The sequence below is a fragment of the Coenobita brevimanus genome, chromosome 72, assembly GCF_032717465.1.
Source record: "Coenobita brevimanus isolate Jiangsu-jjx chromosome 72, ASM3271746v2, whole genome shotgun sequence".
NCBI classification, from domain to species: domain Eukaryota; kingdom Metazoa; phylum Arthropoda; class Malacostraca; order Decapoda; family Coenobitidae; genus Coenobita; species Coenobita brevimanus.
The window spans coordinates 4,832,501-4,851,788 of record NC_137025.1 but is presented as its reverse complement, the minus strand read 5'-3'; the positions used below and the strand labels follow the sequence as shown (position 1 = coordinate 4,851,788).

The 19,288-nt window shown below is 41.5% G+C and overlaps 1 protein-coding gene across 2 annotated transcripts in view; it reads left to right on the top strand.

Annotated features, from left to right (window-relative positions):
- The first annotated feature begins 1,050 nt into the window (after positions 1-1,050).
- Positions 1,051-19,288, top strand: part of Dlic (dynein light intermediate chain) — an 83,512-nt gene continuing 65,274 nt past the window's right edge. For both annotated transcript variants that reach the window (XM_080278050.1, XM_080278051.1), the window contains exons 1-4: positions 1,051-1,144; positions 2,223-2,296; positions 3,970-4,086; positions 17,522-17,752. In XM_080278050.1, the coding sequence (XP_080134176.1) occupies positions 1,062-1,144; positions 2,223-2,296; positions 3,970-4,086; positions 17,522-17,752 (505 nt within the window). In that variant the 5' untranslated portion in view covers positions 1,051-1,061. The remainder of the gene's footprint in view (positions 1,145-2,222; positions 2,297-3,969; positions 4,087-17,521; positions 17,753-19,288) is intronic.

Here is a 19,288-nt window from a genome sequence, read left to right as displayed (position 1 = left end):
GCACCCACGCGCCACATCCACGCCTTATATCACTTTCACCCGCACATAACTCTGCCCTCACCTCACACCAACGCTTTCCCTCATTTCACTTCACCCACATCAAAAATTCCAGTGACGAAATGTACTACTGCCCTTAATGCACCACTTCATAGAGGAACAGCGCATGACTAAAACACCTGTCTGCTGCAGTCCAACAAGTGACGCACACTCACACCAGCGAACAACCACTCCCAGTGTGTGTGCGTGTGTGTGTGCAGCAGAGGATGCACATACGCACATGTAATGCAGGCGCACCTTGTCGCCCAACCCTCTTACGCCCTCCTCGCATTTTGTGGGGCTTCTTTTTCATGTGCATGATTTTATTGCAAGGTTCATTTAAGCTAACTAGAAATCTTTACGGCCTGTGCAGTCATAAATTGTCCTTCACAGCTTCTTTCTATAAAGAGTAATACTTTGCCTTATATTAATCGAAGGCAGCCATATGGAACGAAGTTTAAGTCCATTTCGTTGTCATCAAAATCGTCTCCAGTCCAGTCTGTAAACTCATAGTGAATATCCGACTTCTACGATGTCAGAAATCACATTGTACAGGTCAAATCGCAGGAGGAAGCCACCCCCTTATGAATGGATCACAGGTGACGGCAGCCAGAGTGACTCACCGGAGGGCACATGACGTCATACTTCAAATTGCCGATGATGCAAAACATTCACCACTACTTATCGTTTCATTATGTACTAGAAAGTGAATTACTGCCACATTCCCAAGACGATATATTTCATCAGTAGAGCCAGTTAACTGCACTATATTTGAAGCATATGATATTTTTGAGTCTGTTTCATACTGTCACGAGTAATGAGTGCCCTGAAAACTATAGAGTTTATAATATTCTCACACATATAGCTAAATAGTACATATTATAGTATTTGATACTATTACTTTTTGCAAGAGCGTGTATAGATTACATGTATTTGTTTTGTAAGATTGAAAAAGGGAGAGATTCAGTCGTCTATAGCATCTGTTGTATCTGACATTATTGGAACGTAGTTTTGGTCATGACAACATGGCGTTCAGTGGGGAAAGGTCAGCCCTCTCTGGGCTTTCCGATCTCCGAAAAGAGAAGGCAGAGGAAAAAGAGAACTTGTGGTAAGTTCCTGAGGTGCTGAAGAAGAAGTGTGGCCGTGAGGGACGGTGTAGATGGTCAGGGAATGTTTGCAAAAGGGTCGATGTGATGTTGGTGGGAGCGGTCTTGTTGACATCACATTCCACCCCTCTCAAACATCTGAACTATTTACCCATGAAAGCCGTCATATTTACTTATTTCTGAGGAAAACGGGACTAGAGAAGCGTATATCTGAGGGGAAGTGAGTCTTGTAGCGCGTTTGGAGTATGTACAGTATGGTTGTGACCAGCTTGAGATAGAGAAGTGGGAGTGACCAGTATCCTAACATATCACCCGGTTCATTGCAGCATATATACTGTGCCTTGATTTTAAGTGGTGCTCAGGATAAGGAATATCATTCTGATAATAAGATGCCACCAGAGTAATTTGAATGTTATGGAAAACATTTTCTTTTGTCTTAACACTGACAGGATAAAACTGAAGATGTTTGTTTTTATAAAAGTCTTACAGTATCACTTGAAGAAATTACTGTGCATCTCCTTCCTTGACCCCTCACACCAGTCCGCATACCAGTATGGCTCATTTAAGCACAAGTGTATTTGTATATGTGTATCACTTGGACATGTGAAGAGAATGGAGAATGAAAGACTGACTAAGAGGGTGTATGTAGGTGAGGTGGAGGGAGGGAGAGGGAAGGCTAGACCAAGGATGAGGTGGAGGGATGGAGTAGAGAGGTATATGAGGGAGGGGGGGTTGAGTTGCGGGGAGAGTAGTCAAATGGTGGGAGACAGAGCGTCTTGGAGGCATTTTGTCTGCGGCCACCCTTTTGCGGGATTAGGGCGTCGGGCTATAGATAGATAGTATCATTGCCCTGTTAATCTCATGATTGATACCAGTGATTTTAACATAACAAATAGTGTACAGTACAACCTTATGACTCACATGCTTCACTGTTACTACAAACGCCTTCCTAGTTTGTGCTTGGCTAGCATAAGGAATCGTAAATTCTGGCTGTCGCCTCCTCATAGGGGAAGATCCAGTTCACTGTTCTGTTGTTTTCCTTTGTTTCTGTATGTTAGTGACATGTTCATACATTTGCAGGAAGAAGATCTTAGGTGAGGTACAATCAAGTGAACGCAACAAACTACCATCATACAAGTCGGTTCTTGTTTTAGGTATGTATAATTTGGGTACCAGTGTTTCATTGGACATTACAGTATAGGTGTAGGTGTTAAGATGTTGCCAACATTAACCTTATATATCAAACTCCTTTTTGACCCTTGACTGGATGGAATTTTTTCTTATCTGAACAAGTTCAGTAAGTACTAAGTGTGTACAAAGCACTTTAAACAGATTAACTGAAATGACACTGTTTTAGCCCTTTATGCACTATAATTTTCATTTACTTACTAAACTTCTCATATTGGACCATAATGAACTACTTGTGACCTGTGCCATAAACAGCACAACATGACCCAATAGTTGGCTATATATATATCACATCAGTTACAGAAGCATTTTTGGGGGGCAAATACAGTACTGTATTGTATTATTATTATTATGGAAATAATGTTTATTGTCTCCTTAAAAATTGATGGGTGCGTGTACTTGCAGTTTGACATGCAAGGCATAGTTCTGGCCATCATGTTAATGCTAAATTGTAAGTTATTGTGGTTTTCTTTTTCTCTTAAACTGTGTTCTTGATTTACAGGACTGTTTTTTTTTTTTTTTAAATGAGGGTTCACTTTCAAGATTGCTACTATACAGTATGGTATTACAATGTTGTAAGGTGGATATAATTGTGCTTATTGTCATTTGCTATGAAATATAGAAGATAGCTACCAAGTTAAGTACCGTACATTACTGCAGTTTACCATTTAGAGTTGGAATGCAGATGGCAGTTGCATTGCTGTGTCATCACCAGGCCAAGTTGATGGCTTCGCCCACTTCAGCTGCATATTTAAGTGCTAGTGTGTTAGAGATTAGCATCATGGAAGGTCTTACAGTCGTTCTATTTTATGAAGGCAGTTTGGGTGTGGCGATCTGGGACCTCACACTGTTAGCTCTGTTGTCACATAGCCGCCAACACACGTGTAATTATTTTTGCTCACCTCTCTCTCTCTCTCACTCTCCTATTTTAAGCTAGTAACAACTTATAAATGAATTTCAAACACTCTGTATAGATGTAATTCAATAAAAAAGCTATAATATAGTATAAATCTCATAAGACTTGTCAGGGTTGCTTTTGCGATGTTGTCAGGTGGTGACATGAGGGATAGCCCTGCGTGAGCGGGTCATACTCGGTCAGTCTCCCGCCATGGGAAAAAAAAAAAAAAACGTACCTATAGACTTTTACCTCAGGGTTGGTGTGGAAAAAAAGTCGAAAACAAGAGAAAAATAAAGAAAATACAATTAGTAGTAGTTAATATAAATATGAGAGAGCGAGAGAGAGAGAGAGAGAGAGCACAAGTGTGGCGACAATGTGACAACAGAGCTAACAGAGTGAGGTCCCAGAGCGCCCCACCCAAACTGCCTTCATAAAATAGAATGACTTTAGTGTGGAAGTGAAATCAGTTCCGTCGATACACAGACAGGCACAGTATGGAATTGGTACTTACTTGCTGTGCACTTGATGTTCATATATTCCAAACACTTGCCTTTTTTGTCCATTTTCATTTAAACTGAGAAAGTATTTTGCAGGTACAGTAACTTTTTCAGAAAGTTTTGTATGATGTGTGAGCTACAAAATGTGATGGTTGATTTGAATGTTTAGTATCGTACAGTATGTGAGAATAAGATGCAGGATGATGATGAGACATGTAATTAAGTGGTATGCATAAACCTGTAGGTGACAATGAATCGGGCAAGACCACTCTGATCGCCAAACTTCAAGGGAACGAAGACCCCAAGAAAGGCTCTGGGTTGGAGTATGCATATATAGATGTCAGAGATGAATACAGAGACGGTGAGTGCACAGTTTCATTTGTTGTTTGAGACGGTTTTAGGTGAAAAGACTTACTCCTGGTTTCTGGGTAAAAGGGTAGCTAATTTAGTTCTGTTTAACATAAGATTAATTGCCCAAACATTTTTGAGACTTTTTGACCACTGCAGTTTAAGATTGAGTGTTAAAAGTAGATGTTAAGTACTGTATGTCACTGGTTGCTGAACTAACATGCGTCACTAACAAAGCTTCATTACTTTTTCTGTGAAAAAAAGACGAGGACATTTGAAGCCTTCCTAACACAGTATATGGTGACTGGACAACCGTATCAGTTAAACAACTTTTAAGTTGTAGAACATGCTCAATTATTGTGGCTACTTCAGATACCTGAAGAAAAGTTGCAGTTTTCTATCTATCTATTGCCAGACGCCTCAATCCCGTTTGGGGTGGCCACAAACAAATCACCTCCAAGTCGCCTTGTCCCCCGCCATTTCACTGCCCTGCTCCCAACTCACACCTCCCTCTCTCATATACCTCTCCACCCCATCCCTCCATCTCATCTTTGGCCTCCACCTCACTCACATACACTCTCTTCGTCAGTCTTTCACCCTCCACATGGCCAAACCACCTCAGTGTGTTCCTCATAACGCTTCCTATCACGTCTACATCCACACCACAACGCTCCTTTATATCCTCATTCGTCAGCCTGTCTCTCCATGTGACTCCACAGGCTCCTCTTAAATAACTCATTTCCACTGCTCTCACTCTTGACTTGTGTCCTTCCAACAACGTCCAAGCTTCACTTCCATACGTTAGAGTTGGTATCACAATACTGTACTGTCATGTAGTAACTTTTTCACTTCCATGCTCACTTCCCTGTTTCTTATCACCGCTTTCAAAGAACCAGCAACCTTTCTTCCCTGCTGTACCCTTTCAAGCACTTCACCCTCCAAACCTCCATCCTTACTCATCACACTACCCACGTACTTAAACGTACTCACATTTTCCAATTCCTCACCATCCAACCTCGCTGTACATTCACTGACTTCACCTCTCTCAAAGACCATCACTTTACTCTTCCCTACATTCACCTTTAGATTCCGTTTCTTACACACTCTCCCAAACTCATCCACCAAGCATTGCAGCTCCCCTTCGTCTTCACTCAACAACACAGTATCATCTGCAAACAACAGTACAGGGAGTTTCCAAACACTATCCCCTCTCACCAGGGCCACACCAACATCCACTACCCTATCTTGTACCTCTTTTATTACCCCATCCATGTACAGATTGAACAACCATGGAGACATGACACGTCCCTGTTTCAACCCAACTTTCAAAGAGAAAAATTCACTTAGTTCACCATCCACACACACTGCAGCCTTTGCACCATTGTACACACTCTTCACAGCATTCAACAACTTCCCATCTACTCCTTATATTCTTAACACTTTCCACAATCCTTGTCTATCCACCCTGTCATATGCTTTCTCCAAATCCATGAAAGCCGCATACAACTTCTTTCCCTTCTCTAGAAACTTTTCCACTAAGGATCTAAGAATGAATATCTGATCTACACGACCTCTTCCCTTCCTAAAGCCTCCCTGTTCCTCTCCAACTAATTTCTTTGTTCTTTCTCTAACTCTGTCAATAAGTATCCTACCATACACTTTTCCTATTATACTAAGAAGACAAATCCCCCTATGATTACCACACACTTCTTTTTCCCCTTTTCTTTTGTACAAGGGAATAATTATACCTGACTTCCAATCCTCCGGGACTCTACCTTCCTCCCAGGCCAATCTGCACATCTTCCACATCCATTCTACTACTATCTCTCCCCCATGCTTCAGCATTTCACCACACACTCCATCAATTGCTGGGGCTTTCCCCGATTTAACTTTCTTCATTGCTTCCACAACTTCTATCCTACTGATTTCTTCCTGTCTTCTCACCTCCCTCCTTCTCCCAGCCATTCCCCATCCACTTATACTCGCATTACTTCCATCCTCTATGTTCAACAATTCCTTAAAGTGTTCTCTCCATCTGCTCACTTTTTCTTCTTTCTCCACTAGTAATCTACCATTTTTATCTTTCACTCCCCTGCTAACTTCACTTCCACCCTGTCTTGCTTTTTTCACCTCTTTCCAGAAAATTTTCTTACAGTCCCCCCACTTTACACTCAAATTCCTTCCAAATTCCTCATCCACTCTCTTCTTACTCTCTCTTACTAATCTTTTCACCACTCTCTTTCTTTCTGCATATAACTCTCTCTTCCGCCTCTCAACTTCTTCCGCACCCCTATTTCTCATCCATTCATTGTATGCTTTCTTCTTTTGTGCCACAGCCTGTCTCACCTCTTCAGTCCACCACGCTGTTCCTTACACCCCCCTCCGTCTTCTCTTCCTTCCACACACCACATCACATGCTGCACATATTTCTTCTGTAAATATCCTACACACCTTCCACGTCCCCCATCTGCTCCAATTCATATTTGCCCAATCGTTCCTCCACTTCTCTCTTATACTCTGCATTTTTCTCATCCTCTTGTAACCTTCCACTCTCCTTGCAACTACTCCTTCCTCCTGTCTTTCCCTTCTTCTGTTCCTCCATCTTGAATCCTAATTCTGGCCACCACCAAGTAGTGGTCAGAAAGTCCACTCCCCCAACCTCTATAAGCTCTTGCATCCATTACACATCTTCGCATCCTTTCATCCACGCACACATAATCAATCATTGCCTTCCTTTCATTCAGTTCACCACCCACCCTTCTCATCACTCGCCATGTATACCTGTGGATCATTTTATGCCTGAAGAGGGTATTGGCTATCACCAAGCCCCTCCCAGCACAAATGTCCACTAATGCACTGCCATTCTCATCTATCTCAGCAGGCACACCCCACTCACCAACTATTCCATCCACCTTCACATTCCCAACTTTACCATTCATATCACCGATCAAAAACACTCTCTCATTCCTACCAAACTTTACCATGCACACTTCTACATTTGTCCAGAATTCTTCTCTCACTCCTCTAGCACGATCTTGCATTGGCGCATACACACACTCAGTCGCCCACATTTGTATTCCATCTTTCAACTTTACCCACACAATCTTTGACCCAACTGATCCATATTGTCTTATGCTCTTCTTCCATCTTTTACTCACAACTATACATACTCCTTCCTTTTCCCTCTCATTCTCACCTACTCTTGCACATATACCCCATCCATACTCCCATTCTCTCACACTTTCTCCTCTCCATTTTGTTTCAGTTATTCCACATACATCCACTTTCGCACCCTCAAGCACCTGGACAATCTCACTCTCTTTCACCTCATCATTCGCTTCTCTTACATTCCATGTAGCCATTACCAAGTCCTTTGTCCAGTCATGGGTCATCATCGTTTGGTCAGTCCTTGTCCGAGGCTTCTTGTTTGTTTTTTTAGTTAGTTGTTCTCCGGGGAGGGGCACTAACCCTCCGCCAACCCTTTTAGTCGCCTTTTACGACAAGCAGGGATACTGGGGGAGTATTCTTGAAAAAACCCCCTACCCCCAGGGGGTTGCAGTTTTGTTTGGGTTAAATTATTGAAAACTATACCTTAGTTGTGATTGCACTACTGTATGTGATTATTCTTTTATATACCTTACCCACAATACTCACTAAACATATACCACACTATATTTTACATTCACTTTGATCAACCTTTATTTTTTGTTCAGTGGCACAGTCACAGCTTTCTTCTGCTCTACTGATACACATTTACTCATCTAAACTGTTTTACATGCATCCACCAAACACTTCATTTCAGTTTCTGCACTATGCTTACTAGCTTTGTTTGCTTCTCATGTACACTTGATGACTTCCCATATTTGTTGAATGACACTCTTCACTTGTGTCAGTGTTACATTTTCTAGCAGTATTCTTTTTTCTGCACACTAAAAATACCCAGTTTTGTATAGGCTACTACCACTTTGCCCTCATTTCCATTCATTAGCGTTTCAAAATATTCTTCCTTGTGCTCCTTCTTCACATCTGTTTGTTATTATTCTTCCACATTCACTCTGTTTTCTACCCTCAGTTCTATATTTTTGCACACCATTCCAAAATAGTGTCCAATTTTCATAATAGTTCTTTTTCACTTTTCTTCCAAGATTATCATTCTCTCTCTCTCTCCCCTTTAGTAACTTCACATCATTATTACTCCCAGTATATTTCCATTTTCATTCATTTGAACCACTTTGTGCATCCACTCTCGCCATGTTATTTCTTCCTGGACTGCCCTTTCAATATTTGTATCCCATTAAGTTGTACCTGTCTGATGAGTTAATACACAAAGCAAAAATAATGCTGTCATGATGTACCAAGCTATATGATGGTTGTGATCAGTATCTAGTCATTTGGTGTGATTCTGTGTCTGCCCTCCCCTTTTCCTACTCATCTCTCTCCTACCTGTCACTTTTTACTAATCTTTTTTCCATGATTGTACACTGAGTGACAAACCTAATGGTTTCTTATAACCCAGGAAATAGTTTACAATGCTGGATGGTAACCATATGCATTGTAACCAGATCGTGGGCTAAGGCGGAGCTTGCTATTTTGCCTCTGTTCATTGGATGGAGAGATGCAAATGTGATGTCTGTTGAGAACCAAACCCCCACACTTTTCCAGGCGAGGCACTGTCATCTGTAAGGGAACATTGGTTCACTGCACAAGACAGCCTTGAAGGGGTTGTTGCAATTGTTAGGTCTGCTCAACAAGACAGAGTAGGGTTCATTAACAACAACAACGACAACGAAGTTTTTGTAAACTATTGCACAGTGATGTTGTACAGTTCTCCACTTTTTATTGAAATGCTGATTGTATACTGTAGGTAAGGTAATTGCTCCCTAGTTGGACCAGTGGAACAGTTGTTTGATGGAAGGATTGCCTCATAATACTCACAGTTCATTGTCTTTACCCTGTACATTAGAATTGGTATTTTAGCAGTAATGGTATACCTAAGCAAAACCTTGACAGTTGATTACTTGACTATGTCCATACCATCATCATCATCTAATCCTGTGTTGACCCATGAGGAGTGTAGGAGCCTGGGGCTAGGCAAGTTGGTCCTGGCATTTAAGATGAAAGTGACAAGCCTCACTCATCCCTGAGTGGCAGTACATGAGGAGTAAACTCCAACCACCCCTTGGTTATAGAAACTTGCACAGGCTCAATCCGATTGGAGCACCTTAATTACCTACTAAACCACCAGGCACCCTAATTTGTTATATGGTTGCCACCTAACTTAGTAAATGGTTTCCTGGCGTACTGGAAAAGTCTTGTATATCTTTTATCCAGTCAGTAATTCTTATAGGCTAGAAGGCTTCTTAAAATGACAAGAATAAATCCCCGAGAGATTTGTGAGGAACATGACTGGATGACTGGCATTTCCACTAACTCCCACACTGTAGTTGCCACACCTTAAAAATTCTGGTTTCAGTAATATCGGATAGCAGAGTGTCACTGGACAGTTATGTCTTTAAAAAAAAAAAAAAAAAATGAAAATTACTTTTAAAACAAGATATGAAAAGCCAAGTGAGCCTGCTAAAATTATAACTATGGGCACATTGCAACTGATGACTCTAGGAACTGTTTAGGCTTATGGTGTTAATTAACTCAGTGAAAACCATGAGTCATCTATTCTTTATTCATCCATCTTTGAGCCCCCAATACTGAATGAACTTTTCATATCTGGGAGATTGAATTGCCGTTATAGTGCAGTTAAGACTGAGGCTAAACTGAACAGTATTGCAAACACTTGCCAGTGCTCATAGTCTTGTTAGGTTAGCTTTTTTTTTTTTGCATATGGCACATCAGTGCATGTGATGTGGTGTATGGAAGGAAGAGAAGACAGAGGGGGGTGCAAGGAACAGCGTGGTGGACTGAAGAGGTGAGACAGGCTGTGGCACAAAAGAAGAAAGCATACAATGAATGGATAAGAAATAGGGGCATGGAAGAAGTTGAGAGGCGGAAGAGAGAGTTATATGTAGAAAGAAAGAGAGAGGTGAAAAGATTAGTAAGAGAGAGTAAGAAGAGAGAGGATGAGGAATTTGGAAGGAATTTTAGCGTAAAGTGGAGGGACTGTAAGAAAATGTTCTGGAAAGAGGTGAAAAGAGCAAGATAGGGTGGAAGTGAAGTTAGCAGGGGAGTGAAAGATAAAAATGGTAGATTACTAGTGGAGAAGGAAGAAAAAATGAGCAGATGGAGAGAACACTTTAAGGAATTGTTGAACATTGAGGATGGAAGTAATGCGAGTATAAGTGGATGGGGAATGGCTGGGAGAAGGAGGGAGGTGAGAAGACAGGAAGAAATCAGTAGGATAGAAGTTGTGGAAGCAATGAAGAAAGTTAAATCGGGGAAAGCCCCAGCAATTGATGGAGTGTGTGGTGAAATGCTGAAGCATGGGGGAGAGATAGTAGTAGAATGGATGTGGAAGATGTGCAGATTGGCCTGGGAGGAAGGTAGAGTCCCGGAGGATTGGAAGTCAGGTATAATTATTCCCTTGTACAAAAGAAAAGGGGAAAAAGAAGTGTGTGGTAATCATAGGGGGATTTGTCTTCTTAGTATAATAGGAAAAGTGTATGGTAGGATACTTATTGACAGAGTTAGAGAAAGAACAGAGGAAATTAGTTGGAGAAGAACAGGGAGGCTTTAGGAAGGGAAGAGGTCGTGTAGATCAGATATTCATTCTTAGATCCTTAGTGGAAAAGTTTCTAGAGAAGGGAAAGAAGTTGTATGCGGCTTTCATGGATTTGGAGAAAGCATATGACAGGGTGGATAGACAAGGATTGTGGAAAGTGTTAAGAATATATGGAGTAGATGGGAAGTTGTTGAATGCTGTGAAGAGTATGTACAATGGTGCGAAGGCTGCAGTGCGTGTGGATAGTGAACTAAGTGAATTTTTCTCTTTGAAAGTTGGGTTGAAACAGGGACGTGTCATGTCTCCATGGTTGTTCAGTCTGTACATGGATGGGGTAATAAAAGAGGTACAAGGTAGGGTAGTGGATGTTGGAGTGGCCCTGGTGAGAGAGGATAGTGTTTGGAAACTCCCTGTACTGTTGTTTGCAGATGATACTGTGTTGTTGAGTGAAGACGAAGGGGAGCTGCAAGGCTTGGTGGATGAGTTTTGGAGAGTGTGTAAGAAACGGAATCTAAAGGTGAATGTAGGGAAGAGTAAAGTGATGGTCTTTGAGAGGGGTGAAGTCAGTGAATGTACAGCGAGGTTGGATGGTGAGGAATTGGAAAATGTGAGTACGTTTAAGTACGTGGGTAGTGTGATGAGTAAGGATGGAGGTTTGGAAGGTGAAGTGCTTGAAAAGGTACAGCAGGGAAGAAAGGTTGCTGGTTCTTTGAAAGCAGTGATAAGAAACAGGGAAGTGAGCATGGAAGTAAAAAAAGTTACTACATGACAGTATTGTGATACCAGCTCTAACGTATGGAAGTGAAGCTTGGATGTTGTTGGAAGGACACAAGTCAAGAGTGAGAGCAGTGGAAATGAGTTATTTAAGTGGAGCCTGTGGAGGCACATGGAGAGACTGGCTGACGAATGAGGATATAAAGGAGCGTTGTGGTGTGGATGTGGATGTGATAGGAAGCGTTATGAGGAACACACTGAGGTGGTTTGGCCATGTGAAGAGAATGGAGGGTGAAAGACTGATGAAGAGTGTGTATGTGAGTGAGGTGGAGGGGGGAAGAGGGAGGGGGAGGCCGAGGATGAGATGGAGGGATGGGGTGGAGAGGTATATGAGAGAGGGGGGTGTGAGTTGGGAGCAGGGCAGTGAAATGGCAGGGGACAGGGCGACTTGGAGGCGATTTGTTTGTGGCCACCCCAAACGGGATTGAGGTGTCTGGCAATAGATAGATAGACATCAGTGTTGTGTTGTTTGTAATTTATGCCAGCTCAGTCCATATTACAAAGATATACATAACATAATAGAAAATAGTGAAGTGTAATAGGAAAAAAAATCAATTTAACAGAGGTGCTAGTAAACCTGATTGTGTAAGAATACCTTTGCAGGTCTAGAAAGCAACACAGCATCTGACAGCAACCAGCCACTGTATAGGTGGTGATGATGGTGATGGATTTTTGTGATATACAGTATCTGACACTGGACATAAGTAAACATTTTGTTTCCTAAGGCCAGGCATTTGTACAACACAATTGATATCTCACACTCAGTTGAATAAAATCATGTTTTAGTTGAAATAAAATACTGGGGTTTTCCCATCCATTAGTGGGTCATGGTAACTCTCATTACCTGATATACAGTAAGAACATATCCAGTAATTTATTCACAGGTGTCACAGAAGACCGTCAATGAAAGCTTGAACCTGTTTAATTGGCCAATTTTTAAATTCTTGTGCCACATTTGTTTGTCAGTTACAGCACTGCGACCTTGTTTTTCCAGTTAGAAATCCTCTTTTGACCATCCTATGTTGAATGGAGGCTTATGTGAATTTGTTAAACTTTGAGGCTGGGGCAGCTATAATAGTCTATTCCAGCTAATACCAAATGGTTTTATTCATCTGAGAGTGAGCATGGGAGGCTGATAGTGTTAATACTAATACTATTAACTCACTCATGGTTAGTACAAATATAGTATTCTGTTTCAGCTAATGTCAAATAATTTGATTATTTATTTTATCCGTATGTATCCAAATGTCTTAATCCTGGAGGGATTGGTCAGTTAATATTTGCGTCCGTGTTACCATCTTTTCCATTACTGGACTGCCCTCCCTCCATTTCACACTATCCCCATTCATACATGCCCTTCCCCTCATTCTCAGTCCCCCTTTCCCCCCTTCCCCTGGCTCACATACACTGAGCTAATGTGGTATAATTTACAGTGTACTGTACTGCATTACTGGAAGAGTGTTGATACAGTAAGAACTTATATCCACAGGTGTCATGAGAGGCCATTAGTGAGTTGCTATATTACAGTCACTTATTTTAACTTTTTTTTTTATTTTTTTCATCTATTATTGAAGCCTTTATTGTCCCATTAAGAGTGTAGAAGCCTGGGGCCAGGCTGCTTAATTCATACATGTACGATGAGAGAGTTGGTGGTAGGTGGTGGCTACCATTATCCACTCGCTTGATGTAGAGCTGCCTATTTCTTCCTTAGCCTTTATTATTCTTTTTCTGTTTCTGTCCTCTCTTCCTATTTCTCCCATCTTTCCTGTCACCTCTTAAGGCTTTTCTTTCCTTTACAGGTGGCTTTACAATGAGTGACAAGCCAAATGTTTTCCTGTAAGCCAAGAAACCATTTACAACACTGGGTGGTAACCATATAACTAAATCATACGTGCTCCCTACTTGTCAACAAATTGGTTGGTGGAGGGTTAGTGCCCCTCCCCGTAAAACATATAACTCAGAGTCAAATGGCCACCCCTTACTGGATTATGGCGTCTGGCAATAGATAGATAAAGATGAGAGTGCCCATTTGCTCATCTACTAGTGGCATTATGTAAGCAATAAACCCTAGCCATCCTACAGTTGTAAACTTTTAGAGGTCAGTCAGGTTGAGCACCTTTACCCACTAGACCGCTAGGCACCCATTTGGTAATTACTTAGTGCTGAGCTATATTCTTTGCAGTCGTTTATCTCTTTTCATTCCATCCTGTGCTGAATCGGTTGAGCACCTTAACCCACAAGTCCACCAGGCTCCCATTTGGTAATCATTTAGAGTTGGGCCACATTTTTTGCAGTTGTTCATTTCCTTTTCATTCCATCCTGTGCTGAATCTGAAGTTAATTTAAAATTCTGACTATTCAGAATTTGTAAGACATGATTGTTAGTGACTGGATATTGGGATCATTTCATTGGGTAGCATACTTTGATACTAAGGAGTACATGATTTGAATGGAGTAGTTTTACCTGCATTTAAAAATTATGTTTATTGTGGAGATACAGTATTTCAGCATGACTTGGACCCTCTTTGGGTATGAAAAGAGGCAGAACAGCTATTGATAATTGCAGGATGAATGGGATAGAGAGAGGGAATATTGAGGAGGGGGAAGGGAGGGAGGAATGCAGCAAGAATAATGCAGGAAAAAGGAGGATGAGAGGGAAATAAAGGAAGATGAGTAATAATGTTTATGTTGCATGGGGAGTTGTAGAGTCTGTTTGACCTGTAAGGGAACATCAATTAAAGGCGTCCTTCCTCGTCCGTCTTTCCTTACTTCATTTTTTTCCTTGTCCTTGTGCCTACAGGTGACTATACCTCTGTCCTAGCTAAATTATTCAGACTATGCATACGTACTTCTTTATTCCCAAATTCATGGAAAGAAGCCAGTATCCACCCAATTCCGAAGAAAGAAAGTTCGTCTGACCCTTCCGATTACAGACCAATAGCTGTCACATCTTCTTTTGGTAAGGTATTTGAAACTTTAATTAATAAGCACATTGTTAAACATCTTGAATCCAATAACTTAATTAGTGATAGACAATATGGTTTTCGCCACAAAAGATCCACCAGTGACATACATTGATCAATCTCTTAACTCATACCATCCATCAATCAATTGATCTTTTTGGAGAAACTCATGCAGTAGCTCTTGATATCTCTAAAGCTTTCGACAGAGTATGGCACCGTTCCCTGCTATCCAAACTCCCTTGCTATACTAACATCTTTTGTTCCTTTGATTTCTTCATATCTTAGTGACAGGAAAATAAGAGTAAAAGTAGATGATGTTATATTCCAATTTCCACTCAGTTAACGCTGGCGTGCCGCAAGGATCAGTTCTGGCGCCAACTCTATTTCTGGTTCATATTGATGATCTCTTATCTGTCACCCACATTCCCATTCACTCATATGCAGATGACTCAACATTACATAGTTCATTCACACTTAGACACCCATTTACAAGGTCTAATATCTCTACCTCTCAACTCAGTACAGCCATCTCCATAAATCAAGATCTATCTACAATCAGTGAATGGGGACAAAACAACCTTGTCTCTTTTAATGCTAGTAAAACTAAATATACACGGTTTACTAATAGACAGATACTGCCAGATTCGTACATTACCTTCGGTGCTACTAATATTCCCATCTCCAGAAGTATTGAAATTCTTGGCGTCTCACTTAACAGTGCCCTCAGCTGGACCTCTCATGTCAGATCACTTGCTAAAATCACCTCAAAGAAACTTGGATTATTGTACAGAGTCCATAACTTCTTTGCCGATGAGCAGTTAACTATAATTTATGAGTCGTGCGCTCTCAGCTTGAATATTGCTCACCCTTGTGGAATGGTTGTGGAGAGGTTGCATTAAGACAATTAGACAAAATTCAGAATAAAGCTGTTAGAATCATTAACAACCCTGTCATTACATATAAACTACCTCCCCTGCAAGTAAGAAGGAATGTTGCCTCCCTTGCATTATTTTACAGATATTTTTTTGGCAAATGCTCAGACTGAGTTGCGTCCATGGTGCCACCTCTCCATGCCTTCCCTCGTGCTACACGGGCATCTGGTAGCACTCATGACTGGAATGTCACTCAGCCATATTGCAGAACTTTTGCCTATCAGAATTCTTTCATTCCCCTAACTGCATCTCTCTGGAATTCACTTCCCCAGAGTTGTTTCCCTCCAAATTTCAACCCACAGCTGTTCAAGTCTAACTGTTACAGATATTTTGTGAACGGAGGATGCCAGTAATTTGGTGTATGGATTGTTTTATTTTTATTTTTTACTCATTTGTTTTTCCTTCCTCCGTTGTGTTATAAAAAAAAAAAAAAAAAAATACACTCCCTCTTTTGTCTTTGTTTCCTTCATTCTTTCCTGTTCCTTCTATCTTTAGGTGACTCTACACTGAGTGGCAAGCCAACTGGTTTCCTGTACACCAGGAAACCATTTACTATGCTGGGTGGTAACCATATAACCAAATTATGGTGGCTGGTGGCTTAGTGGGTAATTGTGGTGCTCCAGTCTGGTGGTTTATTGGGTAATTGTGGTGCTCCAGTCTGGTGGTTTAGTGGGTAATTCTAGTGCTCCAATCGGATTGAGCCGGTGAAGGTTTATATTCAAGGGGTGTTTGGGGTTTATTGCTCATGTAATGCCACTCAGGGATGAGTGAGGTTGGTCACTTTCATCTTAAATGTTAGGACCAACTTGCCTAGCCCCGGGCTCCAACACTCCTCGTGGGGCAACGTAGGATTGGATGATGGATGGTTGGATAGTAAGTTGCAGGTATAGTTGAGAGCTATGGTATGTTCTCACCCTCAGCCTCTACTGTGGACTGAATGGTAAGTAATAGCCAGATGACAATGAACGAAGGCTTGTAAGTGATTTGAAACTCCAGGTTATATTAGTAGCATTGTCATTGAAAACTGTTCCACATGTAGAGTAGCAGTGCTTTAAAGTGCAATGAATCCAGTTAACCCAAACTTAGGCAATATCAGCCTCTGTGAGCCTGCCGAACAGTTCACGGATACATTAAACTAAAAGAAGGTAAATAGAGTTTTTTTTTTTTTTTTTTTTGAAAATACTTTATTTAATATTTATCTTCACATCTTCAAGATTCACAGTATGAACTCACAAAATTGTTACATAACTAAGCACATAGAAGTCCGTTCTCCAGCCACTGAACAAGATCTAATATAAATCAGACCAGGGGTCATTGTAATCCCCCCAAACAAACATTAGCTGTATCAAACTTTTGACAAAATTATCAGCCTGTCTTCTCTGTTTGATATATTTTGAGGGTTTACTGTACTACCTTGGCACAGAGCGGTGAGTCTTTGTTTAGTGTAAAACTTTGGCTCTGACTTCTCTTCAGCCAGGGGTAGGGATAGAGGATTAACAAAAGTTACAGCTCACAGCTGTACAGTCTCTCTCTCTCTCTCTCTCCTCTTACTGGCCCACTGCTTTAAAATGTTAAGGCTTCTTACAACATAGTTGTGGAACAGTGTGGTCATAACCCATTCACCAGTGTAGAGGTGGGGGATGGGAGGTATAACTGCCACATCACTGTTGCCACTTCTAAATGTCTTACAACTTGTAAGGAACATGTAGGCAGCATTTTTTGTCCCCTGTCACGGAGATTACTGTAGTTTCTAGCACTTAAAGAGAATTTCCTTGAACAGTTTTTCTTTTATACATTACCTGTAGGTGAAGGTGTTTATGAGAGTGTTTGATGTCTTTTGAACTTTGAATCACCACTACAGTCCTCTTGTATTAAGAGCTAAGAGGATGTTTGAAGCACGAGTGGTGAGTGGTTAGTTCTCAGTCCCACTGTCATTATAAGAAGGGAGCATTTCCAGTCTCTTGGCTCAATTCATTTTAGCTACTGAAAGGGAAAGATGGTTTTTGCACTATATTTTTGTTCTGATCCCCAGGGATACCATATTTCTGAATGTGTGAGTGTTGGTTGGGGAGTTGTTATTGACAGTGATATAACCTCTTTCCGACAGACCACACCAGGCTGAGTGTGTGGGTGTTGGATGGCGACCCCGTGCATGGAGAATTGCTGGAATATGCTGTGGATGGTGACAACCTAGAACATACCTTGGTTCTTTTGACTGTCTCCATGAACACACCTTGGGCTATAATGGACCAGCTCCACACTTGGGCCTCCACGCTTCAGGACCACATTGACAAGCTAAATATTGACCCAGACAAATTTAAGGAACAGCAGGACAAAAGTTAGTACAGTAAACAGATTTGATTATATTTTAGTAATTAGTTGTCTGTAAATCTTGTTGTTTGAATGTCTCATCATGTTCAGCTTTTGTTTTCATAGTTATCATAAAGACATTCATATCATATATTATAAAGACATCATTCGGTTTGTTTCGTTTCATTCTTAAAGGCTCCAACATGCTTGCATGTGCCAGCCGTGGTCACCCAGTGGCGGCCCCCCATGCAGCTCCATCTCTGGCAGCTTCCCTATTCAGTCCCTAATCCCTGAGGTCACACACAATGTCCTTGTCCCAGGTCTTTTTCAATCTGCCTCTCACAGCCCTACCCCTAACATTAAGGCTTCTTTTATATATATAAACGTGGTAGGTGGAGGCGCTCACCATCCACTCACTCGATGTAGTGCTGCTCTTGAGTGCCTGCCCTTTCCTCTCCTCCATCCTTCTTTCCTTCCATCCTCTTCTGTCTTTTCTTCATTCTTTCCTCGTCCTTCTGCCTACAGGTGAATTTACACTCTTCTGTCTTTCTTTCCTTCATTCTTTCCTCTTCCTTCTGCCTGTGGGTGACTCTACACTGAGTGACAAGCCAAATGGTTTCCTGTACACCAGGAAACCATTTATTATGCTGGGTGGTAACCATATAACCAGATTTTGGCGCCGGGTGGTCTAGTGAGTAATTACAGCGCTCCAGTCGGATTGAGCCAATGAAGGTTTATATCCAAGGGGTGGTTGGGGTTTATTGCTCACCTAATGCCACTCAGGGGTGAGTGAGGCTGGTCACTCTCATCTTAAAATGTCAAGACCAACTTGCCTAGCCCTGGGTTCCTACAGTCATCATAGGGCAACATAGGATTGGATGATGGATGGATGGATTATGTATATATATATATGTACACACAGGTACATTCCCCTAGTACGTGCCTATGTGGGCGGCAGAGGACGTCGCGCACTAGGAATTCGCGTACTGTGAATACATAAACTTATGGGAAAAATTACATATGGGCGCCACCCCCCTTCATGGGCAACCCTTGAGATGCCTCTAAAACCTAAGTATTGTACTACACAGGGAAAGTATCTAAGACATATTACCTAAGATAAAGTAAACCTACAAGATCATGGCTTTACTAGGTAAACCATTGGTGGTAGGTGGAGGCGACCATCATCCAATCACTTGATGTAGTGCTGCCTACTTCTTCCTTAGCCTTTACCATTCTTTTTCTGTGCCTGCCCTCCTCTCTTCCTACTCATCTTTCCTATCTTTTCTTATTGCTCTTCTTTCCTTTACAGGTGGCTTTTCATTGAGTGACAAGCCAAATGGTTTCCTGTAAGCCAAGAAACCATTTACAACACTGGGTGGTAACCATATAACCAACCCATACATGCTACCTACATGTCAGCAAGTGGGTTGGAGGAGGGTTAGTACCCCTCCCCGTAAAACAAATAACTTAAAGTCAAATGGCCTCCCCTTACGGGATTATGGCATCTGGCACTAGATAGACCTTTAACTGTTATCGCTTCTTGGGGGGGGAATGTTGTGTACTC